Source organism: Triticum dicoccoides, chromosome 3B (assembly GCF_002162155.2).
Source record: "Triticum dicoccoides isolate Atlit2015 ecotype Zavitan chromosome 3B, WEW_v2.0, whole genome shotgun sequence".
NCBI lineage: Eukaryota > Viridiplantae > Streptophyta > Magnoliopsida > Poales > Poaceae > Triticum > Triticum dicoccoides.
In genome coordinates, this window is record NC_041385.1 from 12,565,638 (window position 1) to 12,592,544 (window position 26,907).

Here is a 26,907-nt window from a genome sequence, read left to right on the forward strand (position 1 = left end):
TGGCTGAAATATATACATGCTCCATTTATCGTAATATATGGAAATTAGAGTGAATTCCATCTAATTTTGTGCAAATTTCATTGATGATTCCGAACTGCAATTAATCGGACAAATGTCACGTTTCATTTTTTGGATCAGTTGTGCAATTATGTCTGCAGAAAGGCGAAGCCCGCGGCCTCTGCAACTAAGGCATCGGGGGCTGCCGATACTTCAAATAGCGCGGAGCCCTGCATTCCTGATGTCGCGGCCTCGCATGCTATGGAGCCAGTGCTATATAGGTCTTATGTGTATGTGCATCATCTTATTGATATAAACAATGATTTAGATCACATAAAAAATTACAATGTTTCTAAGGTTTTAGGTTAGGGGTTTATTTTAGGGTTCATACTTCACCAAAGTTTAGGAAATCTTGCATAGGTCATATTATATGTAAAGAAGCCTTCACTATTTATTTATGAAAAAAAATATGTCTTTCTCTTCTCTTTTTTTTAATTCAATATTTTTTTACATGATATGCTTAACCAAAGGTTGATGTTATCTTGCATGCAGAACCTTTCCCGGCATAGCTCAGATATAGGTCGTCACCCCGCCTAGATTGGAATTTCACACAATGTGGTTGAGAGCTTTTTTTTTTTTGAAGTTCAATGTGGTTGAGAGCTTGGAGTGTGAAAATTAGACTTGATTCTTCCGATGGCTCTCACACGATGAAGACATACATCAATTGTACCAACCCATCTCAGGTTAGAACTCGCAGGCGTTAGTTCTCCTTTTTTTTTCTTTGAAAATGCTAAAAGCCGACGTCAGATTTCTAAGTATGGAAAATCAAGTGTTTTTATGGTAAATTGTGTTGTTATGAGGAATTAAGGATGGCAATTTCATTCAGCAAGCGTGACAACTCCTAGCAAAAAACTGAACATGACAAGGGTTTGCCATGTTTGCTGAAGGGAAATTATCATCCTCGCGACAACATAATTTATCATCTTGGGCGTTGGATTTGCAATGCTAACAAATCTAACATTTGATTTGTAGCTTTTTTTTTTGTTCTCTGTTCCGCGCAATTTCTCAGACATAAGTCATGACGGTTTTGGCCTACTCCCGTCACTCTCTGGATATAACTCGGCCGGGTGGTGCATGAACTAACACCAGGCAGGACATACAGTACTTGTCAACAAAACGCAGCTATCCGACGCTGAATCTTCTGCCCATCTCTTTACGGATAGGGTCATGTCGGAGCACCAGTCCAACACGGGTGCTGGACTCCGACGACCTGCCGTTGCCGGCGTGTATGAATCCTCACCACCAGTCCAACAGTAATGGCATGTGGTACTTCAATATTCTGGTAGCAGGAAAATCGCTGCCGCGCGTCGGAGCAGCAGTTCAACACGTACGGATGCTGGACTCTGACCAGCCGGCCGGCGTCTAGCATAAATCATTTTCGCACCACCGGACGAGCGGCTTCAGCTCATCGTTGCACTACCATGGCGACCAAACTCATGCCCGCCGTGTTGCTGGTGCTGATAGCGCTAAAGCTCTCTGCTGGGGCCGGGGCGCGCTCTGATGATTCTCCGTGTGGCTTCCCGGCCATCTTCAACCTCGGTGACTCCAACTCGGACACCGGAGCCTTCCCGGCCCTCTTCCCGGCGGTGCAGCCGCCCTACGGCCGGACCTTCTTTGGCATGCCCGCCGGGCGGCAAAGCGACGGCCGCCTCACCATCGACTTCATGGGTACGTACGTCTCTCAAGCGCCGAGCAAACAACTCAAAACTGGAGAATTTTATTCTGTTTCGTTTCCCTGACACGACACATATATACTGCAGCTGAAAGCCTGGGGCTGCGTTACCTGAGTGCGTATCTGGATTCTCTTGGGAGCAACTTCACGCAGGGAGCCAATTTCGCCAGCGCCGCTGGAACAATCAGACGGGTGAACGGGAGCTTGTGGACCTCCGGGTACAGCCCCATTTCCCTGGACGTGCAGATCTGGCAACTCAAGCAGTTCATCAACAGGAGCCAATTCGTGTACAACAACATAGGTGAAAATGAACTTAAATCCAGCTCTATTCATCGAGCGTCACCATGCAAAAAATGGATATATTTTCAACAATTTTTTACCGTAGGTTCTTCGATCTCTCCGCAGGTGGAATCTACCGGGAAATCCTGCCGAACCCCGAGAACTTGGTATCCAAGGCGCTTTACACCTTGGACATCGGCCAGAACGACCTCACCGTGGGCTACTTCGACAACATGACCACGGAACAAGTCGAGGCATACGTCCCCGACCTGATGGAGAGGATCTCGTCGGCGATCCAGGCCGTGTACGACCTCGGGGGGAGGTACTTCTGGGTGCACAGCACGGCGCCGCTCGGGTGCCTGCCCTACGCTTTGGTGTTCCGCCCGGACCTCGCCGCAGCCGAGAAGGACGCCGCCGGCTGCTCCGTCGCGCTCAACGCGGGCGCCCGGTTCTTCAACGCGCGGCTCAACGAGACCGTGGACAGGCTCAGGGCGACGCTCCCCGGCGCCGCCTTCACCTATGTCGACGTCTACACCGCCAAGTACAGGCTGATAAGCCAGGCCAAGAAGCTCGGTTTCGAGGACCCCCTACGCGTGTGCTGCGGGTACGGCGGCGGCGAGTACAACTTCGACAGGGACATCCGGTGCGGCGATAAGGTGCAGGTGAACGGCACGTCGGTGCTGGCGGGGAAGCCGTGCGACGACCCGTCCAGGAGCGTGAGCTGGGACGGCGTGCACTTCACCGAGGCGGCTAACAAGTTCGTCTTCGACCAGATCGTGGACGGCGCGCTCTCCGACCCGCCCGTGCCTCTACGGCGGGCCTGCCAGGTCAAAGGGCAATGAGCATGACGTTCGTTAATTAGGCTGCGAATGTAGCTAGGATTTTTTCTATACACCCATACTGTTGTTACAAGTAAAATCTCTAGCTTCTCAAAACTCCACAAATCCAGCTTCTTGAGCTAGCTTCTCACTTCACGCGGCTATTTCGATGTGTTCGGCTCCCTTGACAGCTTCTCCCAGCACATGTTACAGTAGCATCACCATGACTACAATAGGTTAGAAGCAAAGGCAAACTCACCTTGGGTTGGGAAGAGGGGGCGAGGGCGAGGAGGCTGGCTCAGAGGAGGACATGGTGACAATGGCATCAATGGCGTCAAGGTGGGCGTCTCATGCCGGTGGGGTTGCTGCTCCTGGCTGGCAGTGAGGAAGTGCTCCTTCGGGACGGGATACGGTGGAAACGAGGCTGGACTGGTCGGATCTACCGGCAGAGAGGCTCGTCGGCCAGCGAGGGAGTGGAATAGGGCGCGGCGGCGTCGACTGGCGACGCTGCCTAGGTTACGAGCGGAAGAGATGTCGAGGGAAGAGGGGTTGCTGCGTACAGATTCGGGGTATAGGCGTCAAATACGAGTGGTGTGAAACGTTTTTTTTTGACTTGGCGGTGGCATCCTCTTGTAATTACGCTGAACTCCTCGCTTCTGCATTTCCTGAAGCTGAGCTTTAGCTGCTTCAACATTTTGCACTAGAGGAACGCAATGCTTCGAGAAGCCCACTCCGCGGAGCTCATCCGTTTGGTCCAGCTCCGCGCATAGAGTTGGAGAAGCGCCGAGCGGGAGGAGTTTCAAACAGGCCCTAAGTTTGTCCTAGACCAAAAGCTTGCTAAAACCTCTGACTGCATTAGCAATATCTGCAAATTTTCTAAGGCCCGGATGGAAAACAACAAGCAACAACCATACTTCTCTGTTATGATGAAATTACTCCGTGCCACGTTACCATCAACACATAGCACTAGATATATGTATTGTTTATAGATAATTTTTTATAACAATTATAAATAGATACTCACTGCAGATTTTATTTGGAGAACATATACACACACTCCAGATTTTATGCATATTTTATTTGGAGTATGGACGTTTGGAAAAACCCGACATGGGCAGCCTAATTAACGAACGTCATGCTCATTGCCCTTTGACCTGGCAGGCCCGCCGTAGAGGCACGGGCGGGTCGGAGAGCGCGCCGTCCACGATCTGGTCGAAGATGAACTTGTAAGCCGCCTCGGTCAAGTGCACGCCATCCCAGCTCACGCTCTTGGATGGGTCCCCGCACGACTTCCCCTCCAGGACCGTGCCATTCACCTCCACCTTAACGCCGCACCGGATGTCTTTGTCGAAGTTGTACTCGCCGCCGCCGTACCCGCAGCACACGCGTAGAGGGTCCGTAAACCCGATCTTCTTGGCCTCGCTCATCAGCCTGTACATGGCGGCGTACACGTCGACGTAGGTGAAGGCGGCCTCCGGGAGAGCCACCCTGAGCCTGGCCACGGTCTCCTTGAGCCGCGCGTTGAAGAACCGGGGGCCGGCGTTGAGCGCGATGGAGCAGCCGGCGCCGTCCTTCTCCGCGGCGAGGTCCGGGCGGTACGCCAGGGCGTACGGCAAGCACCCGAGCGTCCCCGTGTTGTGCACCCAGAAGTACCTCCCACCGAGGTCATACACCGTCTGGATCGCCGAGGCAAGCCTCTCCATCAGATCCGGGACGTAGGCCTCGACTTGCTCTGTCGTCATGTTGGCTACATAGCCCATGGCGAGGTCGTTGGCGCCGATGTCGAAGGTGTAAAGCGACTTGGATACCAAGTGCTCAGGGTTCGGCAGGATCTCCCGGTAGACTCCACCTACGTTGGTGTAGACGAAGTGGCTCCTGTTGATGAAATGCTGGAATTGCCAGATCTGCACGTCCAGGGAAATGGGGCTGTACCCGGAGGTCCACAGGCTCCCGTTCACCCGTCTGATGGTTCCAGCGGCGCTCGCGAAATTGGCTCCCTGCGTGAAGTTGCTCCCGAGTGAATCCAGATACGCATTCAGGTAACGCAGCCCCAGGCTTTGAGCTGCATTACGCACGTGTCAGGGAAATAAAACAAAATAAAAATCTTCAGTTTTCAGAAAAAATAGAACTGTAAACTCAATCCATGAAGATAGATGTGAGTACCCATGAAGTCGATGGTGAGGCGACCATCGCTTTGCCTCCCGGCCGGCATGCCGAAGAAGGTCCGACCGTAGGGCGGCTGCACCGCCGGGAAGAGGGCCGGGAAGGCTCCGGTGTCCGAGTAGGAGTCGCCGAAGTTGAAGATCGCCGGGAAGTCGCACGGAGAATCATCGGAGCACACCCTCTCTAGTATCACCAGCAACACGACGAACGTGATGAATTTGTTGGTCGCCATGGTGGTGCCACGGCAAGCTGAAGCCATTTTTCACCGTTCGACCGGTGCCGGTGAAGCGGCTGAGAGAGGATTTATACACGCCGGCACCGGCAGGTCGTCAGAGTCCAGCACCCGTCTTGGACTGTTGCTACGTTTTGTTGACAAGTATCCTCCCCGCCTGACGTTCATGCACCACGCTCCAGAGAGCGACGGGTCATCACCGTTTGCGTGGCACTGTAGGACAAGCAACTACTAGGCGTGCTTGACTCTTGATTGCTCTCTACTACTGTACAGTATTTTTTTTTTTGCGGGAACACTTGTATTACTCAAGAGACAATGTCCTTACAATCATCAAGGGAAATACCCAAGACTTCCTGTGGCCAGACCCTAGCCAAGTCATAGTTCGCCCCTCAACTCAAGCAAACCTAGCTAAACTCTCACTAGCTTTGTTTTGGGCACGCGATACATGAGTAATATAAGTTTGTCTAAGACGAAATAAAAGTCTAATTTCATTCACCAAGGAGGCATTAACTGAGCGATCAACTTCCCCAGAAGATAACAAGGATATTGCCATACTTGAATCAGATTCAATTGCAACAGGCAAATCAGACCTTTGCATGGCAAGTGATAATCCTTCCATGATCCCACATAGCTCAGCTTCTAGTGGATCTCTGCAAGAAAATAGTGATCTACAAGCCGAGAAGATGATCTTGCCCTCATTGTCTCGAAGAATCATACCAGCACCAGCATCATCGCTTGCTACAAACAAGCCATCAACATTCAGTTTGACCCAGCCATTAGCAGGCGGTACCCATATAGCTTCAGAAATAGGTTGTTGTGGTGTGATCGCCGCCCCAACATGCTGATCATAAGATAAATATCCCTTTCCTTTCGCTGGATCCATCTCCGAATTTAACTTGATGCCAATTAATTCATCCAGATATCTCCTCAAAAAGCTTATCGAGGACTCCATAACCGGCGCTGGCTTGTGACGCACAATTTCATTACGCACATACCAGCTCCTCCAGAAGATGAGCAACAGTTTAGTACGATCAATATCACATAACTGGTCGAGCGCATGAAGGAGCCATTCCTTACCAGTGTTCACGAAGGAATCCATTGCTGGCAGTTTCCATACATTAGACATTTCTCTGTACAAATCCCGACCACGTTGGCACCTTAAAAACGGGTGGAAATTATCTTCTACCTCCATTCCACACACCGAGCAACGACTTATCGTTTCCAAACCAATTTTGTTCTTGTTCTTCCATGTTGGGAGGGCATCCGTCGCCATTCCCCAAGCAAAATTGCGGATCGTCGGCGGCACATTACTCTTCCATATAAGTTTCCAGCAGCTTCTGCCCCCAGAGCTCGAGGTACTGCTAGAAGCCAAATTTGCACCATGAACTTCATGAAAAGCAACCTGATAAGCTGATTTGACAGGAAAAAAAAAATCCCATTTTTACTCAGCCCCCAAGCGATCACGTCCTCGTCCAACCTAGGAGATGCCCGTATTTTCATTATCTCAATCACATCTGCATTAAAAAAATGCTGCTGCAGTAAATCTACCTTCCATGTTCCAAGACCCATTGGGATTAAGAAGGTCAGAAACAAAACGAATGCAGCATCGGCCCTGTAGGGAAATAGGTTCGTACGACACCGGCCTTGGTATCCAATCGGCCCTGTACATTATTTGACGTTTACCTCTTTCAGAACAACAAATCATGCACGTCTTCCAAATCATTTTTCATGGTGTTCAAAAAAAATCGTTGTTCATGACATTATAATTAATGCTCACAATTATTCACGTTATTAACCTAATTATCCATGTTTTTAGCCTGTCATCCCGCATCAAGGCGCAGGTTATCTTCTAGTTCTATAAATAAGAAAGCCGGGAGAAAATGCGTTCCTGCACCAGTGAGAAGATGTGTTCCTCCAAGCTCCATAGTCCCCATAGTCCGGCAGCAGCAGCACGACGCCGCCGAGCTACCCAAATGTTGCTCGATTGGGAAGCATCATCGCCCAGGATGGTGACACCTATGCCGTGAGCCAGAATGTCGCTGTGATGAGAAGTTGAGACCAAAGGGTGTGACACGTCGTTTCAAGGGAGAAATGAGGGCTTCATTGTATGTTTGCAGCCGATGTAAAGTGCCGCCCATGACCATACCGGCACACGACATAACTCTCATTACCGAACAACCAAACTTAAGCCAACACACGTATCAGAACAAGGAATAGTTACAGGGATAAGCTCCTCAAGATACAATTAAATTGGACATGTGTTTCATGTCCATGATTACTACTATGGTTATCACTTCTATCTCCATCCCCGCCCTCCCCCGTGCCGCCCCGCGTGGGCGACTCGGGGGCCTCCTCCCTCCCGCCGGCGTAGCTCCCCTCCCTCTCTCCTCTCCCTCGCCGCTGCACGAGGCTGGCACCGGGCAAGGCCCGTTGCGCAGCCGGGGACTGCGGCGGCGGGGCCTTCGCTGCTCCGGCCGCTTCGGAGGGCTTTGGATCTGGGACGGCGGTCCCCCGGTGAGGCCCCTCTGCTTCCGCGGCACGCTTCGGGGTTGGCGTGGTGCCGGCGTTCTGGTTGGGTGGCCGACGGAACTCCGGTGGACTGGGACCTCGCGTGGTTGCCTTGGTGGCTGGCGGCGCCAGATCTAGCCGTGGCTGCCTTGGCGGCTGGCGGCGCTCGACCCGGCTGCTGTTCTCCGTCCCCTGCTCAGTGTGCGTCGCCCTCGACGGATCCCGGCTGTGCTGGCGTGGCTGGCCAGCCCCGTCCTGTGGGCGTCCCTTATGGTTGGGATCCAGACTGGGGGAAACCCCTGGTCGGCTCCGGCCGGCCGAGACGATGACGACGCCTGCGGGCGCCGAATTTCTTCATGAAGACGTCGGTCAAGGTCTGCCCTTCCACTACCCACCCCCCTGCTCCTCGGGTGAAAACCCTAACTCCGGTGGGCGGCGGCGGCGGCGTTCTCGGTGCCGTGACCTTCTTGAAGGCGTCGCCTTGAGGGATGGGGTGGTGGGCACTGTTGGGGTGCGTTGATAGCAGCGGGTGGCGTGTTCTTCTTCGTCCAAGCTTTAGCTTTTCCTCCGCCGTGCTCTGCCCGTTGGTTTTGCAGCTTGCTCTGCTTTGGTTGAGCCTCGTCGGCACATTTGGGTGCTCTGACTCGCTCCTTGGGTCTGCCCGGCGGCTTTCATCCTGTTCATGGGAACTTCCCGTTTTTCGACGATTCGGCGCCTTGCGATCCAGGCGAGGAGGTTGTGGCCTCCTTCGAAGACGGGGTTGGATGGTCGTGTCGTGCCGAGGCCCTTAGGTTTTGGTGAAGGCAGGTCATGTAGGTGCAGCTTCATTTCCTCTCCAAAGCCGGCATTGCTCCCAACCAAGTGTAGTCGTGGTGGAGGACCTCAAGTTCTTCAGCTAGGTGCTCCATTGTATATCCTTCCTGTGTGAAGTGCTTGAGGCTTGTGAGCTGCTTTCCAGCGCCTCTGTATCTTGCTGCTTTCTTTGTTCTAGTTTGTTGTTGTACTCTGCAGTTGTACCCTGGCCGGTTGATGGCTTTGTTAATTCAAAGTCGGACTAGGCTAGCGCCCTTCTCGGGCTCGGCTGCGTCTTTTCTCTAATTTTTTTTTACTACTATGGTTAGGACCAAGGGGCTCCTTTGATTTAAAGGATTTTTATAGAAATTTTAGAGGATGAGAATCCTTATAATTATTTTTCTTATATTGACTGTTTGATTCATCGAATTGAACCCAATAGGATTTCTTTTTCCAAGGATATTTTTGTATGGGATTCCATAAGAAAATTAGTATCCTCTCACATCTTTTAGAAAGAATCTTTTGCTTTTCCTGCGATGGAGTCAAACAAACAAAAATCTCATGGGATTGAGATAAATAATACTATGACATGTCAATCCTATAATTTTCCATCCTAAAATAAATCCTACATATTTTTCTGTTTCCATTTTCACATTTTTAGAATCCCGCGAATCAAAAGGTTTCGCAAACGGCCTACGGGGGGGCAGGGGGAAGACTGTTCATTCTCCATTTGGGAAAATCGCAGAGTGCTCGACGGGAGCTGGATTTGGGAGGACGGAGCGGGAGATCGATCGACGGAGCATCCATCCATCCATCCATCCATCCATGGCCAAGGTGATTGCCTCCCACGCATTTCTCTCTCTGATGAAATCCCCGTCCAGCTTATCTTCCAGCAACCGCCGCCGCGATTCACCGCGCGCGGACCTGAATGGGGTTGCCCGCTTAGGAGGGTTCCGGTGGCCTGAAGGGGAGGTGGAAGTGGCAGCCGCGGAGCTTGCCGCTGGCCGGGCGGGCGAGCGGCGGCGGTGGCGGCCGGGGTGTTTAGGGTTTGGGGACAACTGAGTGAAGCGCGCGCGCTCGCATTCGAAGCGATTTTGCAGATGATATCGCGAGAATGCTGGTTGCCATCGTCTGATCCAAGATTTTCTTGGTTTTCTAACTCAACATTTTGGTGTCCTGTATCAAATTTTTGATCTGAAACTTCTGAAACAGAAAGAGTCACCATACATGCCATGGTCTGATCCAAGATTATCTTGGTTTTCTAACTCAACATTTTGGTGTGGTGCCTTGTATCAAGTTTTTGATGTGAAACTTCTGAAACTGAAGGATCGGCCATACATGCTTTTTCTGCTTCATTCACTGTCATATATGGCCAATTCTATTACTGGTCAGTAACTTTGCATTTCGCTGGGAGCAATCTGCAGAAGGCTGGTGCGGAGAGGGCTGCGGCGGCGGAGAGCTGCGCCCGAAAGAAGGCTAGGGTCGAGTCCGAGGCCAGGGCTGCTGCGTCGAAGATCACCGTCAACTTAGACCACAAGTTGCTGGAGTGCTCCGCGTGCTGCAGCCCATTGGCTCCACCCCTTTTCCAGGTACCGAACAGAACCCTATAGTTGACAGACTAGTATTCCCTTGTCAAATGCTTACTCCATTTTACTAGATTCAGTTTTACCCTGCATTTTTTGTTTACAAAGGTTATACCCTGCAGTTTAGCTCTGTGTTACGAGGTATTGACCATCTGTATGTTGATATTGATGTATCCGGTAGGTCACTTGCAGCAAATCTTGCATCAACTAGTATGCTCCTCCTAGACTTCTGATTCTTTTTCTTCTGAATTCAGTACAACTGGTTCCAATGTTACTAGTGAAGTTGATAAGATTAAGATGTGGACAGATTGGTCACTACTCATTTAGTTTTGCATCACAATCATAGAACTACTGTAGATATTATAGCACAAAACTGGCACAGCAGTGGTAATCCAATGCTGTTTCATGCTTGTGCACTTCTCCTGTTTCTGACAGTTTCAGTAAAATCTGTATGTTTCTGTTTTTCTGTTTTTGTCTGCAGTGCACAAATGGCCATATCGCATGCTCAGAGTGCCGCACCAATGCGGAGTACAGTTGCAGCTTGTGTGCCGAGCCCGCCAACACCCGCTGCGACATCATGGAGCGCGTACTTGGCGGCATGACCGTGCCGTGCTCGTTCCGGGAGTTCGGCTGCTCCGCGACGATCCCGTTCACAAAGAAGCTGACCCATGAAGAATCCTGCCTCCATGCCCCGTGCCACTGCCCTATACCCTACTGCCGCCTCTATGCCAACAGTGGTCGGTCCCTGCGTGAGCACATCGAGACGAAGCACTGCTTGGTTCCATACGGCGATGCCAGAGCTGGCAGCCTTTCCCCCGTGAGGGTGTGCGACAGTGAGCCTGTGCGCCTGGTGTTCCTGGACGCCAGGGCGGTGTTCCTGCTGGTGGTCGAGCGGAGCGGGCCATCGGGGCGTGCCGTGTCGGTGGTCCAGCTCGTCAGCGAGCCGGTCAAGGAGGAGGAGAAGGATTTCAAGTATAAGATCCAGGTGCATACGCGAGCAGGCGTCCTCTCTCTGTCCGGCGAGACGCAGAGCGTCGGGCGGCTGATGAGGCCTTACCAGGCAGCCGCGTCGCTGTTCGTCTCCGATGACGTGTGGTCTCCCCGGGATTCTCCCGTGTACCTCGAGCTGGAATGAGTCTAGACAAGCTGCATGCCGTTCAGTTGACAAACCTACCCCATCTGGTAGGAGAATTCAGAGACTCCATTATGTTTGTGCTCTTGTCAGTTGTGCCCTTCTGGTTGCTGGCACTATCTTATCTCTGTTGTTTTTCGAAGTTTGGTGATAGGATCACAATTTATGGTATGAGGTTAATTAAGCTGAAGACATTTGTATGGCCAAGCACATTCAGGTGTGATTTTGGGTATACTAGCATCATAGTCAATCGCATAGAATAGAGGAAGCTAATTCTTGCAGAGTGCAGATTTGTGGTGTTGTCTGGTGCCCGGCCAAGAGCTACCACTTGTTCCCTGTCCAAAAAGTGAGTCTGCAGTGTTTCTCCATATGAATGCAGAAGTATTCTTGAGCTCTATCGATCCGAAGAAGCAGCGAGAAAAATGAGTTGTCGTTTTTAATGGTAGCAAGAATAATTTTCTGCAAGTACTTTTTGTCTTGTTATAAGCTTGGAGCAACAACTAGACATGGGTGGTCTCACTAAGCAGAGAGAAAGCATTCAGACAAATATTCAAGCACACGCCCAATATCTTCCGACCGAAATGACATGTCTCATTGCACAGACAATATCCTCATGGCACAAGCACATAGAGGTGCATGAAACTATAAAAGTGCTAAATTCTCATACCGAGCTCACATGCACCTGCTTGACGCGGTACCGCGTCGTTAGATCGATCTGATGGGGGAACTCCTTGCCCATGGTCGTGGCCTTCGTGCGGAGGCGCGATTGCTGCGGCGGCACCTGGCCCTCTTCATCGCCAGAAGAGACGAAGATCTCCTCCTTGCCGGAGGAGCCAGCGGCCATGGAGCCCGAGGGCCCTGAAGAGCGATGGTGGCGGCGCCAAGATCAGGAGCCGTCGCCGCCGTGGAGAACCACAACTTGGGAATGGTGTGGATGGGGGAGAGGAGGAGGAGTTCAGAGATGACATTGTTGCATGCTAAGAGAAAGAGAGGGAAGGGAGCCGCCCCATGGGAAGGCAAATATGAACCGTAGCTATATAGTGTTCCCCATGAATCTTATAGGATTTATTTTCCCGAGGAATACTATATGCACTATATTCCATGGAAAATCTAGCATCTACTAAGGCCTCCTTTGATTTGAAGGATTTTTCATAGGAAAAACGCAGGAATTGTCATTCCATAGGATTTGCTACTGTAGCGTCGTTTGATTTGCAGGAACCAGTCCAGAGGAATACTGTTGCAACCCAAAGATACACTGTTCGTTTCCTGTGATTTCGCATGAAGTGAAACATTGGGTCAGACCTCTTTTTTACACAAAGACCGAGGCAAGAGGGACAAAGCTGCATACCAGTGCATGGTTTCCCTACTAAATAATGCATTCCTTGGATTTCAGTTCCTGCATTTCAAACGTTCATTTGTTTCATATTCCTCTACTTTTTCACTGTTTTTCAATCCTCTGTTTTACACCCGCAACCCTATAGTTTTCTTGTATTTTTTCTATTCCAATGCTTTTGCAATCCTGTGAATCAAAGAGGCCCTAAAACATCCTTAAATAAATCTTTCTTTTTCACGTGATTTTAGAAAAAGAGGATGACCCCGGCCTCTGCATCTGGAAGATGCATGCGGCCATTCTTTTTCACGTGATGCCATCAAACAAACTCAAATCCTGCAGGATAATATTCAAAGGGGCCCTAAATATTTTCATTTTCAAGTTATGGAGAGAAGTATTGCTACAAGTTCCATAATACTTATGCAAGACAACTTAGTATTATGATACATTTAATTTATCATTTGACATGTATATTCATCTGTAACTGCTTTTGTGTCTAGCTATGGTGAGCTATTTCATTTTGAGGGTGAAAATGTAATACACTCACAGTTTCAAAATTCGATGGAGAATCTCAGACTTTTATAAAAAGAGTATAGATAAAGGCATACAATACATTTTTATTATGTTACCAAGATGACTTAGATAATCAACATAGAAATCACTTAGATAAGATGATTATCCTTACGACCCTCAGCCTACGAGTTTACGCTCATCCCTGCTCCGATCAACTTCCTTTATTTTAATTACCACGGGGCAACTCTATCCATATGTCACCGTTGTATACGTACTCAAAGCGGGGCGAGTGGGGGCAGCTGCTTTCATGATCGGCCCATCGGTGGTACGGCGTCATGGCGGCGCAGCCGCTGGAGGCGTTGGAGCATGGGAGCCGGACCGACTCCAGCATGCGCTCCGCCGTGAAGCAGCGACTGTACCGCGGCGGCGGACCCAGCTGCGGCGTCTTGGTAACCTTGTCGAAGCAACAAGAGCATACAAGCCTCCCTGCCGTGTCCTGCATCAAATTGAAACAAAATGAATTTTCTTTCAGATCAGGAGGGTGAAGATGTCGATCAGTCGATGTTGGGTTTTCTTTCAGCGATACGCACGGCACGAACCTGATAGATTGGAGGCTTGAGGGGTTGCGAGCAACTGGGGCAGTTGAAACCTACCAGATCCACGGTCGCGTTGCTGGCCTCCTCCTTCCCGGGCACCCGCCTGCTCATCTTGGACTTGGAGATCTAATCCCGTTTCTAGTCTAGCTTTGCTTGACTGTTGGCACTGGAGCTGAACGTTTGGATCGCTAGATAGAGTACCCGGTAGTAGTATATATACTCCTGGTCGCGTGGTAGTCCAAGAAGCCAAGGAGAATTCTAGTCTTTCGACTTCCACTCCCCACTTCCCCATGCACTAATTCCAAGCATGCATACACAATGACGGCAACATTCCCCATGCACTAGTACTGGGAACTGTCATAAGTGTTTTTTCGAGATTGACGGGGAAAGAATCCCCACAGTTTGATATTCCAACTTGGGTAGTCTAGGCCTACTTTGTGATTCAAAGGAAAATGGATGATATACATATATTTTCTTTTCCTATGATGACATTATTCAAGCCATTTGTCCAACGGAACGTAACAAAGGAAAACTGTCTTACAATTTAGGACTTCTTTAAAACAATCTTATGCACGAAAGAATGAGACTAAGATTTTTAGTGGCATAATAACATGCTAATTATTTCTTTCCATATGGTTTCGCTTTAATTTGACTCTATTTATTAGGATCTCTGTGTTTTTCCTACTCATGTGAACCAAACACACAAGTCGGTAAAATTCCTACGTTTTACTCATTTGTTTTACCCATGCATGCCTATCCAATCCCGTGTCTTTAGAATCCTTTCAACAAAAGGATGCCTTACCAAAGCCGTTACAAGCATTACGGCAGACGGTAAAAGGAAAGAAGCTATTACACTTAGACCTAGATTTACTCCCTAAGCAAAAAGAGAAATTTAGGTTTGTGAAACTAAGTAACTTCGGTTTGAAGAGATCTTTGATGTCTTGCACCAGCCCACAACATGAGGCCTTGGTATACTATATGTTACCCCGCGCTTTGCTGCAGGAATTGGTTGATGAAAATTTGGGCTGATAATATTAGAACCAAAATTCAAAATTATGAATTATTATATTTGATCATGTATAGTTATAATAATATTTATTTAATATAAGTAGAATAATCAAATGATAAAAATCCCGTGCATTGTTGATTGTCATGGTGGATCTTTTTCCCATACATGATTGCATGTGAGGTGGGCCTTATTTCACACTCCTTCCGTCCGGAAATATTTGTCATCGAAATGAATAAAAAGGGATGTATTTAGATGCATTTTAGTTCTAGATACACCTCTTTTTATTCAGTTTGATGACAAGGGGTTTCGGATGGAGGGAGTAATTGGAAATATAACTGGCACTGGTTTTCCTAACTTCCACAAAGATAATAAACTGTCAGGGATTATGTTCTTTTAGATGAGTCGGCGATTATGTCTGGGTATGCGGCACAACCAGGCCAAAAGCATGTAACCTGTTTCTTTAAAGCCTTGGTTCACATATTCTGGTTCTAGTAAAATCGTATGGCCTATGCTGGACATGTTTATGGTCCTGTAACAGAAGTTTTGTTGCGTCACAATAGTTAAAAGTTCTCTACATATTAGCTAGAAGCCGTGATTTTTCAGCAAATTTGTAGATGCCAGTTCAAAAGTACTACTACGAGTTAGTACACAGCCCTAATTAAAATCGGTTTGGATGGCTAAGCAAGCCGACTACACAACCGATCCGAACTAGACTCGCGAGTCAAAAGTCCGATCCGAACTAGACTCGCGATCCTCTCTGGGTCGATCTATATATATTAGTCAAAGTCCAGCATACCTACGTACGTGAAACCCTCGACCCGCCCGGCCGTTCACCATCGCCGGCGCTCCAAACTCTCTCGATCAGCACGTACACGGATATACGTACGTGCTGCCCGGGCCATCGCCGGCCGACGCTTCGACCAGGTTCAGGCTTCCAGATGGCGCTGAACGAGAGCCTCGCCAGGTTCCAGCTGCTGCAGGAGAGGAACCAGGCGGTTCTGTCCGCCATCGCCGCAACCAGAACCTCCTCCTCATCATCATCCACTAAGCCGTCCCAGCGGCAGCCCGCTCCAACTCCCCAGCCGGCGGCCAAACCATCCCCGTCCCCGCCCGCGCCTGCCGCCGTCGTCAGGTTCTCTGATGACACGGCGCGGCTACGGAAGATCAACGAGGTGAGGACGTCCACCGTCGGGCACCAGATGAAAACCGTGATCGACCTGCTCGACAAGACGAGGGAAGCTCTTACGTCGCATCAGATCATCCAACGGACCTACGTCGACATCGACGGCAACAGGACCCTCGCCGAGAGCCTCAGGAACAACGTCAAGGTGCGCTTTGACGGGCGACGATACTCCTACAAGCCTACGCACGACGTCAAGGGCAAAGGCGAGCTGCTTACGCTGATCAAGAGCTTCCCCGACGGCCTCCCGGCGTCCGAGGTGGATGACGCGTATCCGGCCGTCCTGGAGGATCTACAGGTTCTCAAAACCTCTGGTGACGTCTATCTGCTACGGGGCGAGGGAGGCATCATCGCGTACCCGAATGACGACCCGAGGGCGAGGATGGAGGTGGACGCCGAGCTCAAGAAGCTGTTCCACGACATCAAGCTGCCGCGGGAGATGATCGACATCGAGAAGGAGCTTCGGAAGAACGGCGAGAGGTCGGCCACCGACACTGTGAAGCGGCGTGCGGCGGAGCAGCTCCATGGCCGGCACCCGAAGCCCAAGAAGGCCAAGAAGAAGTCGCGCGGGATCACCAGCAGGACCAAGCTCACCAACGTTCATCTCCCGTGGCTCTTGGACCTACCTGTGGACTCCAAAGATATCATCTGATCTGATGGGTGATGGGTGTGTAAATCATGTATGGCACGTGGATTGGAACTTCTGACTTTCTCTTGGATTCTATATTATACTCTGCCGTTCCAAGATGCACCTGCCCAAGCCCTACAACTTTAGGACTGAGATTGTCTTCTAAAGTTATGGTGTGTTCAGTTACAAAAAAAGTTATGGTGTGTTACTTACAATCTAGATGTCAAGTGACTAAGTGAACCGAACTGAATTTGCAGCCTTTCTTGTGCTCTCACTGATTACATCAAAGGATTGAACAGTCAACGCTGGCTAAGCCAATCTTTGAATTTCTGGAATACATGGCTGAAAAATAAACACACTCCCACATAGAGCTTAGATGTCGAGTACATGGAATACACGGCGAAGGTCGATTGCCTCAGCAAAGGGTTTGGCGGGCGTCATACTCGGCAAAACCTACTCAACATACACCCTATCAGCATAATGGAGTTTGCCAGTTATATTTGCCCAAAACCACCACACTTGGGGTTAAGGTAAAAGTGTTTCTATACACACGACAAACTTGCGGCCGATGCATAGACGATTGTACGTGGCAGTGCCAACAGTGCGTAGGAGGTAGTTGTTTATTTTTGGCTGATGCTTAGAGCAGTTGGAGAGGAAGTATCGTTCCCAGTTCGTGCAGCGAGTGTCTTCTGCGAAGCAATTTCGTTAGGATAACAACTTGATAGCACATTGAAGGCAGGGCACAAAAAACCACTGGAAATGTGCCTAATGCGTAACACGGAGCACTTATAGTCGAATAACCTCGTGGAAACAGTCAAACTGACTGGTTGGGCCTACCTGTAAGGCTGACATGGCTTGCCTATGTGGAAATTTTGCTGAGATGGACCTAGGTCCCCCCTGTCACCCATCTACTGCCTTCTTCCTCCCCATCTCTTCAATCTGTCACGCAGAGGACAGGAGCTCCGGTGGAGAGGTGCTCGCCGGCGGCGGCAAGGAGCGGTGCAGGCCAACACGCTCCCATAACAGAAAACGCATGCCACCACGCTCCGGTGGTGGAGAGGTGCTCATCCACGTCACCCCCCTACTTGGTCGGAAGAGGAAAAGGAGGGCATGCGCGTGGCGGCGGCCCTCTGGTCATTCAAGGGCGGCGGTGGTCGGTGTTGGCGGCGTGGAGCTCCGCAGCGGCGACGACGCTCGGGAGTTAGAGCGAGGAGGCAGGGTCGCGCAGCTAAGCTCCGGCGCGATCCCACGTCGGTCATGTCTGCGTCCACCTCTGGCGAGCGGCCACTTCCACGATGCGGCCAGCATACGCGTGCTGGTCTCCTAGAGGTGCTCGCTGGCGGCAGCCAAGAGAGGTGTTGGCCAGGTGTTACCGCTGCACATGTCCTCAGTGGTGGCGGCGCCGGTGGTGTTCGTGTCCAGTGCTCACTCACGACGTGTTCGGTTAAATGCCCGTACGGAAAAAAGAGAAAGAAATAAAAAAAGATGAAAAAAACACTTTTGTCATTGACAGGTGGGACCCCGATTCAAATCAGCATATTGTGCACACAAGCACACCACATCATCCCGACACTCGGGCCTCATCTGTCAGTTTTGCTATTTCCGTGGTCAAATTCGAGCAGCAGTGCTCTGCGTTACGCATTAGGCATATTTTCGATATTTTTTTGTGCCCTGCCTTCAATGTGGTACTAAGTTGTTACCCTAGTCCCAAGTGTGATTGTTTTGGGTAAATAACTCAGTTTGCCACGTGTCGTCCGCCGGGCATTCCACAAAGTCTTTGCTGACACTCGCAAAGAAAAGGGGTAGGCAGATCGGGGCGAATGATGTTGGTGCCACGTATTGCTGGTGTTATACCGAGTGCCGGTTCTTTGACACTCAACAAACATTTTTGATCAGTAGCAAACATTGGGTTGGGTGTGTAAATCATGTATGGCACGTGGAGTGGATCTAACTTTCTGTTGGATTCTATATATACTCTGTCGTCCCAAGATGCACCTGCCCAAGCCCTGCAAGTGTAGGACTGAGATTGTCTTCTAAAGTCATGGTGTGTTACTTACAACCAAGATGTCAAGTGACAAAATGAACCAAACTGAATTTCCAGGTGCTCTCACTTATTACAGAAGAGGTTTTAGCCAATCTTCGAATTATTTGCAGAATGCATGGCCCAAAAATAAAAGCACTTCAAGAAAGAGCTTTGATGCCGAGTACACGGCAAAGATCGATTGCCTCGGCAAGGCTTTATCGGGTGGCACACTTGGCAAAACCTGCTCAACATACATCCCTATCAGCAAAGTGTAGTTTGCCTTGTGTCATCTGTCGGCCCTCGGCAAAGTCTAGTTAAAAAGACACTCAACAAACAAAAGGGGTGGGCGATGCTGGTGTTATGCCAGGTACACGTTCTTTGACACTCGGCAAACATTTTGAGCGGTAACAAAAAAATATTGGCGGCTCGCCGGCTGTGACAGAGGTGAAAGCCTCCGGAAGTAGCAAGAGCACAACTTGATGACCTGTAGTTGAGGGATGATAACATGGCGGGCTGGTGGCCTTCTTGTCGTTCACTGTTGATGGCGACTCCGCCCTTGCCAAATAGAAGGCAAAGCCACGTGCGGCGGCATGGCTAGGCCCTGGTTGCCTCACCATTGTCCTTGCTAGCGGCTGCACACTTGGTGGTTGAAGGAGGGGCTGCATGGCGGCAACAACGTCCCGTGGCATACATGTGAAGGAGGAGGCAGCGTGGACGCGTTCCGTGGCATGCATCGTCTCTCTCCTGGGAGCGTCGTCCTGAAGCTCAGGTTGCCTCCAGCGTGTTGTGCCACCATCGGCGGTTATTTTCTGATCCTGTCTTGAAGCTTCTTCGGCACTGGTGTGGGACGGTTGCACTTACCTACTTATCTTCTACACAGGTCCTCATTGGCAGCGCTCATGGTCCTTGATGTCTACAGGGAGAGACTCCAGGCTTCATGATCCAAAGCGGGATGGCGGGGGTCCCTCTCCGGCGACAACTTGGTTGTGAGTGTCTGGTGGAATCACAGGATCCAGCCCCCCTGCCCCCGCGTCGTCCTCCTGGGCGACTCAGGTGGCGACTAGGGTTCCCCCCGCGCCGCCACCCCCTTTTCCCCGTTCTCCCTTGCCGCCACCTGAGGGTCTCGCCCGGAAATCGCCCGCGGATTGAGGTGGCGGCGAGGCCTCTGGCGCTTCGTCCTTGGCGGAGGTCTTTGGATCTGAGGCGGCGGCCCTGTTTGGCGAGGCAGCGGCGTCCTCTCGGCTGGCGCCGGCTGCGGGTGCTTCTGGCCGGTTGGCTCAACCACGCGGGTGGTGAGCCGCCGGCGGGGGCTGGCTGCAGCGCGGAGTTCTTCCCCTCCTCGCCGAATCTAAGGTTTGGCTCCCTCCTCCTTGACTCCCTCTGCACCATCGTCCCCTGTTGCTTGCGTCTCGTGCGCCGGATCTGGAGATGATGTATGCTCGGTGGTGAGGCATGGGACCACGGGAAACCGTTTGGTTGGCTTGTCCGGCCCGGCGGCGGTGATGCCTTTGGCGCCGTTATTCCTCCCTGGAGGTGCCGCCGAGGTCCTCCCCTCTCCACCCTTGTTCCCCCTCCCGGGTGAAAGCCCAAAATCCGGCTAGGATTGGGCGGCAACGGCGCGTTTCATGTCGTGCTCCTCCTTGGAGGTGCCGCCTGGGGAGGGATCGTGTTCGGGTGAGGTGTGTCAAAGGTCCGAGCTTTGGGCGGCTCTGGTTGTCCGACGGCGGCGATTTCGTCGGGATTTGCATGGCCGGCATTGTCCCCGTTCCCTCAAGGGTGGTGCCCACTGGTTGTGGCGTGTTTGGCTCAAGGCTGGCGGTACAGCGCCTTTGATTCGGCGGTAGGGGATGGTGTTCCCCTTCCTAGCATTAGCAACACGGCCCTGGCTGTGGGCTCCCGGTGCTCTTCTTCAACGGTCGACGGGTCTTGCTCCTCGATGTTCTGCGGTCTTCCTTGATGTCCTTGCTACCTTTCTTCAGCAGCTGCTCCCGATGGCTTTCCGGCAGTCTACTGGTGTCCTTGGTAGCGGCGGTATAGTGGTGTTGTGTGCTCATCGTCCATGGTGGTGTGCTCTGTGGTTGCTCCTGGCCCCGAGGTTGCCATCGCTTCTGCTCTAGGGTGAGCGCTTCTCAGGTCCGCTGGTTCGATGCCTTTCGATCCAAGGCGAGAGGGAAGGGTCCCTCTGCGGCGCGAGAGGAGGAAGACGCCTGGTTTTCTTCATCCTGGGAGTCAGCCCAGATCATGCCCACACTCTGTTCTAGCAGGTCTTCATCCCGCTCTGACAGTCGCTACCTTTGTTATCAGTTTTGCTGTTGTCTTCGACTAGTACAAGCAATGGGCTCGGTTGTATCCTTTCGCGCTTGTGCGCTGTGTTGAGTTGTAAGCTTCCTAGAGTGCTCCCTTGTATCGTTGGGCCGATGTGGTTTGGTGTATGTTTGTAAGTCCTGATCGGTTGATGGCTTTGTTAATTCAAAGTCGGGCTCTTCGCGAGCCTTCGTTCTAAAAAAAACTAGGCCTGGTGTTTTCCCCTGGAGGAGTTGTTCTGTCTCTTGTCGTCGGTAGTCTAGGTTACTTTGTGTTAGTGTGTGGATTCTTCATTTCTCTCGTGTTTTCTCATTGATCTGCTTCGTAGGAGGATCCCCTCATCATGACGGATGTATTTTTCTTCTAGCTTTAAATCAACCATCATGAATGGGAACCAGAAAAAATAGATAATTTAGCTTACATGGACGAACATTGAAACTCTGTTCGGAGAGCTTCCACATTACACTTAACATGACTCGACAGCCTCAATCTGACATTATATGATCTTGCTATTTGAGCAGTTGGCATGTAGTATAATCAGTCACTGTCAAATGTTGATCTGCTCCAAGCAAGCACGTAACATTTCACGTGTCCCTCTCAACCACGCCCTGACACGGCCAGCAAGAAGAAGCTTGATGGATCACGCTGTGACCGCGCTCATGAACTCGTCGTCGGTGACTCGTCTGGCGAGCACCTCCGGCGCAAGGCACACCTGCAGGGCCATGCTCCCACCGCCGCCCCTACCTTGGAACACCGTCGCCGTCCCGTCCATCTTGTTCGCCGAGCTGCGCCGCACGGCCACTGGCTGGCCCCACCCGAAGTCGTTCCCGTACACGTCGAACCGTGGCGAGTTCCCGGTCACCACCAGCGCCGGGGGTGGCGCCGACGTGCATGCGAACGTCAGGTTACGCGCCCATGACGCCAGCCGTGGACGTCGCCTCGGCGCGTGCCACGGTGTTGCCCGCGTAGCCCACCGGTATGCCGTGCACGCGGCCCCGGGATCCAAGAGGAGCACGTACGTTGTGCTCTGGTCCGGCGCCAGCCTCCTCGCTCGGCACACCGCGACCCACAGGTGCGCCAGCAGCGCCTGCAAGGAGGAGATGGTGGCGGTGCCGGTGCCGGACGCCTCGGCGTTCGCCTTCGCTTTGAGCTTCTTTACGCTCTCCGCGGAGAAATGGAGGAAGCAGTCCTGCGGCTGCACCGATGATGAGTGCCCATAGCTGGCAATGTCCTCCACTTTGGCGAATGGCAGAGGGATCGGGACACGGCAGCCGTCAAGGAACCACCTCCGGTGCACCGGCAGCGGCGAGGAGATGGCGGCGTCGTCACTCAGACGACGGCTGATCTCGGACCAGGTGTTGAAGAGGTGCCAGAAGGCCGTCCCGTCACCAACCGCGTGGTTGAGCGACATGGCGACGAAGACGCCGTCGGCGAGCTCGGTGACCTGGGCTGCCAGGAGCGGCCTTGAGCCGGCAGCAGCGTCCACCCCGAGCAGCCCGTTGAGCGGGAAGAAGGACTGGACCACCCCCCGGTGTGGACAGCGGAGCGACGACGTCGGCCACGGTGACACCGGGAGCCACGGCGTGGACGAACTCGGCGCCCTCCATGCTGCAGCGGAGCGAGACGGAGATGCTCCCAACCTCCCCGCCCGGCGCGACGACAAGGCGGCCGGCGTAGCGGTAGAAGCGGCCCAGCGCGCGCGCGAAAGGACGACGTGAGGCGTTCGACGACAAGGGCGTGGTAACCGTGCTCTCCCGTGGTGGGGGGCTTGGGCAGGAGGACGCCCGTCTGGGTGTACTCCACGGTGATCATCCGGAGGTCCCACGGCGTCAGGTCGATGGTCGTCTCTGGCTCCGACGGCAGCCAAGGCGTCGGCTCCGACAGGACCATGCGCCGGGACACGATCTGGACGACACGGCGTATCTTGGTTCAGATCGCTCAGCAGCCGGATTAGTGGAGTGTGTGTCGGCAGAGCAGGACTGGTCGGAGCGCATGCATATGTTCCGCACGCCCGTGGTTCCACGTCTTCTTACATAATCTGAACTTTGGAAAATGATATTTCATTTTATACAAGTATCGGATACTGGGTTGATGTCTAATCTTACTGTTTGAGCATGAATGGTCTAAACTGAAATCTTACCAAAACCCGAATTTAATACGCCCGCCATCCCGAATTACTCATTTTAGATTTGTCTACATACAGATGTATGAGCGGAGGTTGTACTAGCATATGCGTGGCATGAACTTCACATTGGGCAAAAGATTTTGGCGAGTGTAATGACTTGGCAAGACCCCAGATTACATGATTTTAAAAAAGTTGTGCATGGATGAGTAAATTGCATAAAACCACCACATTGAGGGCTAGCTTTGCGAAAAACATTAGGGTACAGAATCATTGTAGAAAGCACCACGTCTAGCGTAATTATTTTGCAGAAACCATTGATCGGCGGATCGGGCTGAGTTAAGTGAGTTTATGACAGGTGGGGCCCGTTTTTCGCGTACGTGGCATTCCAGGCCGTCCCGACAGCCGCGAACGGCGTTAGACGGCGTCGCTAGGTCTCGTCTTTAGTCATCCCCGCACCCGTCTCTGTTTCCCCATTCTTCTTCCCCCTCCCCCTCGCTCCCGCCGCCGTCGCCCCCTCCCCCTCGCTCCCCCCGCCGTCGCCCCCTTGCCCCTCGCACTGCAGAGATGCGTAGCCCGGTGAAAGGTGGAGTTGCTGGTGGCGGCGCTCCGCCCGGCAGCGGAGGAGGACCCGCAGTGGATCCAGGCGAGCTTTGCGGGAGCTCGAACCCTAGCAAGCCGACGGAGGAATCAGAGGAAGAGGACCCGCAATATTCGATGGAATACCGGGCGGCGAGAGCATTCACCGCGGCGGTGAAGGCCAATCCGAAGGGAAGCCAACACATCGGGTCATCCTACGGCAGCGTATAGTGAGATCCACTTTTCTTTGCTCTTCCCCTTCTTGTTCTCCATTCAATGCATACTCTCATTCAATTGCGTTGCTAGCGTACTCTAGGGTTAGGGTTCATATTGCTCTATCCTATCAGATGGAGTACATGCTGTGGATTTGTTGTCATGTGCTCTAGGGTTGACATAATTTAGATTAGTTCAGATTCAGTGATTTGTTTGTCATGTGCCCTAGGGTTGACATTTTTAGATTAGTTGACAAATAAGCTGATTTAGTTGTTTTTATAAACGAGCAGCAAAGTTATCCTGGTACAGTATATGATTATGATATTATTAACTTAGAAAAATGCATGTTTGTGCTTTGTTATTCAGTTTATTTTAGGTACACTGTTAATTGGAGTGAAGTTAGACATTTGGTTAGGTTCACTGTTAAATGAGTTATCCTGTTATCTGCTTTATAAGTGACAAAGGATTGTATTAGTGCACTGACATGAGTTGTTTCATTAGTGTTATTCAGTTATAATTAAGCACTTATACTGCTATGTATTTTATATTATTTGCAGTCTGGATGATGAGGTTTGGGAATTGAGGATGCATTTTCATGGCAGAGACAATATTGAGAGATCTATGATGATGTCAGACATAACATTTTACAACCTAGTAGCACTGATAGAAACAGAAGGTTATGGATTTAAAGATTACATGTACTATGTCAGGGATCCTGGGCTAGGTATAGAAGGAATGGAAGAAATAGATGATGATGACAAGCTTGAGGAAATTCTAGACAACATAGCATTGCAAAATCAAAAGATATTGAATGTGACAGCTGTTAGGGCCAGTTCTCCCAATACTGCAACTATAAACACCAGCTCCAATGTTATTGAGCAGCAAATCCCTCTAGAAGAAATTGGAGAGCCCAAACTATATCAGATAGATGAAGGAGGAGTGCTGTTCAGTGCAGGAAATGTGCATGTAGCAACAGCAAGTTCAGAAGCAGCAGAACTGGAGCCAATGCCCATACAGTTTCAAACACAACATAGCACAAACAATTTGGAGGAGCAACTTGCTTTAGGTTATGTACAAGTGAAAGAAAATCCTGTAAACAATTCAGAGGAGCAAATGGAAATTGAAAAGGTTATAGAGGAGACAAGGAGGAAGGAAATTCAAATGTTTAGGAAGAATAGGAAAAATAAAGAGAAGGACACTTCTTTGAAGAGAAAAGCTGCAGTGATGGATAATGAGGAGGACAGTGGTGATGATGATTTGGAAGAATATGGTGATATCCTTGCTAGGCTTGAGGAGATGAAAAGACAAAGGGAAGATCCATTCCTTCATTTTGAAGGGGACACAGATGTTGAGGAAATGTATGAGACAGAGGAGGAGGATGCACCATATGAGCCTGAAAGTGAAGAAGAGGAGGAAGAGGAGGAAGAGGATGAAGAGAGTACTCTGGAGGAAGAGAGTAATCTGGAGCAGGTAGGGCAAGATGGACAGAAGAAGAAAAGGAGAAGAAACACAGAAAAGGCCCAACAAGCAGATCACATGCAAGTGTAGAGGAGTTGTTTGAGGAGGACTGGATACCATCTTCTGATGAAGACAAGAAACCAATGGACTTGGGTGTGGAAGATGATGATGGTGTAGAGGCATTGGCATATATCTTGCCCAATGGCAGGAAAAACAGAGCTAAGAAGATGAAGAAAAGGTTATGGTATGATGAGAATAAAGCTCACCTAGCTGAGCAATTTGTGAGGCATCTTTGCTTCATTGATGTGTACCAGTTCAGGAATGCACTTCAAACAATACACATTGCACAGAACAGGAACTATGAGTACCATAGAAATTCTAGTGACAGGGTTATAGCACAATGCATAGATGAGACATGCCCTTTTTATATATCAGCTTCTCAGATTGCAAATGAGAAGACTTTTACCATAAGGAAGCAGTATGTGGTGCACACTTGTCCTTCTGTGTCAGAGAACACAAAAGTTACTGCTAAGTGGGTTGCAAAGTTTTGTGAGGAAGCAATCAGAAATGACCCATGCACAACAATCACTACTATAATTAACACTGTAAAGAGCAAGTATGGAGTGGAAATATCAACCCACATGGCATACAGGGCTAAGAAGGCAGCAAAGAATGTTGTGTTAGGAGATCAGAAGGCCCAGTACACCAGGATTAGGGATTATTTGCAGGTTGTGCTAGATACTAATCCAGGTTCAAGGTGTATAGTGACAACAAGACATTTGAGGGAGCATCCAAGCACAAACCCTAGGTTTCATGGATTATTCTATTGCCTAAATGGATGCAAAGAAGGGTTTCTGAGTGGCTGCAGACCATTCATAGGTAATTCCTTGGTATCTAATGTGTGTTTGAATAATGTGTGTTTTCAAATAGTTTGCCTAATGTGTTAACTTGTTATAGGTCTGGATGGATGCTTCATAAAGCTCACTACTGGTCAACAGATCCTTGCTGCTACTGGAAGAGATGGGAACAATAATATATTTCCCATTGCTTTTGGAATTGTTGATAAGGAGGACACAGATTCCTGGACTTGGTTTCTGTATCAGCTGAAGGTAGCACTAGGTGGCCAATCTGGGAATTTTGGCAACTACACAATAATTTCTGATAGGCAGAAGGTAATGAAATCTACTTGTGCTAGCTTTCATTTAGTTCTTTCCATTTCTAGTAGTTACTTGCATTTAGGTGTAACTACTTTCTGTACACAATCATTTAGTTCTTTTTAGTAGTTACACAATCATTTAGGTGTAGTCACTAAGTTAGCTTTACTTAAATTCACACAGGGCCTGCTTAAAGCCATAAACAGAGTCTTTCCCAATTGTCCACAAAGGTTTTGCCTCAGACACATTTACCAGAACTTTCAAAATGCTGGGTTTAGAGGGCCAAAATTGAAGAAATACATGGATGAAGCAAGTTACTCATACACTGAACATGGTTATAATGTTGCAATGGATGAGTTGAAGAGAGAGTGTGAGGCAGCATGGGCTTGGCTTAGTAAAATCCCAAAGCACACTTGGGCCAGACATGCCATGGACACAAATTGCAAAACAGACTTAGTAGTTAACAACTTAAGTGAGGTTTTCAACAAGTGGGTTCTAGATGTCAGGGCTAAGCCAACAAGGACCATGGTTGATGGAATTAGAACAAAATTAATGGTCAAGT

General features: G+C 50.3%; 4 protein-coding genes and 1 pseudogene across 4 annotated transcripts; 3 read left to right on the forward strand and 2 right to left on the reverse strand.

The window, feature by feature from the left end:
* Nucleotides 1-981: 981 nt before the first annotated feature.
* LOC119280494 (GDSL esterase/lipase At3g26430-like) lies at nt 982-2,951 on the forward strand. The gene is made up of 3 exons (XM_037561325.1): nt 982-1,725; nt 1,818-2,030; nt 2,135-2,951. Exons 1-3 carry the CDS (start codon nt 1,479-1,481, stop codon nt 2,848-2,850), a joined length of 1,176 nt encoding a protein of 391 aa, XP_037417222.1. The 5' UTR covers nt 982-1,478; the 3' UTR covers nt 2,851-2,951.
* Nucleotides 2,952-3,912: 961 nt separating this feature from the next.
* On the reverse strand, nt 3,913-5,308 carry LOC119280495 (GDSL esterase/lipase At3g26430-like). Its single transcript, XM_037561326.1, has 2 exons — nt 4,990-5,308; nt 3,913-4,888 (listed from the first exon to the last, which is right to left on the reverse strand). The coding sequence occupies exons 1-2, from the start codon at nt 5,246-5,248 to the stop codon at nt 3,966-3,968; spliced, it is 1,182 nt and encodes a 393-aa protein (XP_037417223.1). The 5' UTR covers nt 5,249-5,308; the 3' UTR covers nt 3,913-3,965.
* A 3,923-nt stretch (nt 5,309-9,231) lies between these two features.
* On the forward strand, nt 9,232-11,500 carry LOC119280496 (E3 ubiquitin-protein ligase SINA-like 2). Its single transcript, XM_037561327.1, has 3 exons — nt 9,232-9,355; nt 9,946-10,110; nt 10,586-11,500. The coding sequence occupies exons 1-3, from the start codon at nt 9,347-9,349 to the stop codon at nt 11,237-11,239; spliced, it is 828 nt and encodes a 275-aa protein (XP_037417224.1). The 5' UTR covers nt 9,232-9,346; the 3' UTR covers nt 11,240-11,500.
* Nucleotides 11,501-15,622: 4,122 nt separating this feature from the next.
* On the forward strand, nt 15,623-16,516 carry LOC119274206. The gene has a single exon (XM_037554864.1). The coding sequence runs from the start codon at nt 15,623-15,625 to the stop codon at nt 16,514-16,516; it is 894 nt and encodes a 297-aa protein (XP_037410761.1).
* A 4,794-nt stretch (nt 16,517-21,310) lies between these two features.
* Nucleotides 21,311-22,748, reverse strand: LOC119279074 (annotated as a pseudogene).
* Between the last annotated feature and the right edge of the window lie 4,159 nt (nt 22,749-26,907).

Coding starts and splice junctions, on each gene's coding strand:
- LOC119280494 (XM_037561325.1), top strand. CDS start 1,479: ATGGCGACCAAACTCATGCCCGCCGTGTTGCTGGTGCTGATAGCGCTA. Junction 1,726..1,817: donor CCTCACCATCGACTTCATGG/GTACGTACGTCT, acceptor TATATACTGCAG/CTGAAAGCCTGGGGCTGCGT. Junction 2,031..2,134: donor ATTCGTGTACAACAACATAG/GTGAAAATGAAC, acceptor ATCTCTCCGCAG/GTGGAATCTACCGGGAAATC.
- LOC119280495 (XM_037561326.1), bottom strand. CDS start 5,248: ATGGCTTCAGCTTGCCGTGGCACCACCATGGCGACCAACAAATTCATC. Junction 4,889..4,989: donor CCTCACCATCGACTTCATGG/GTACTCACATCT, acceptor TGCGTAATGCAG/CTCAAAGCCTGGGGCTGCGT.
- LOC119280496 (XM_037561327.1), top strand. Junction 10,111..10,585: donor TGGCTCCACCCCTTTTCCAG/GTACCGAACAGA, acceptor TTTTGTCTGCAG/TGCACAAATGGCCATATCGC.
- LOC119274206 (XM_037554864.1), top strand. CDS start 15,623: ATGGCGCTGAACGAGAGCCTCGCCAGGTTCCAGCTGCTGCAGGAGAGG.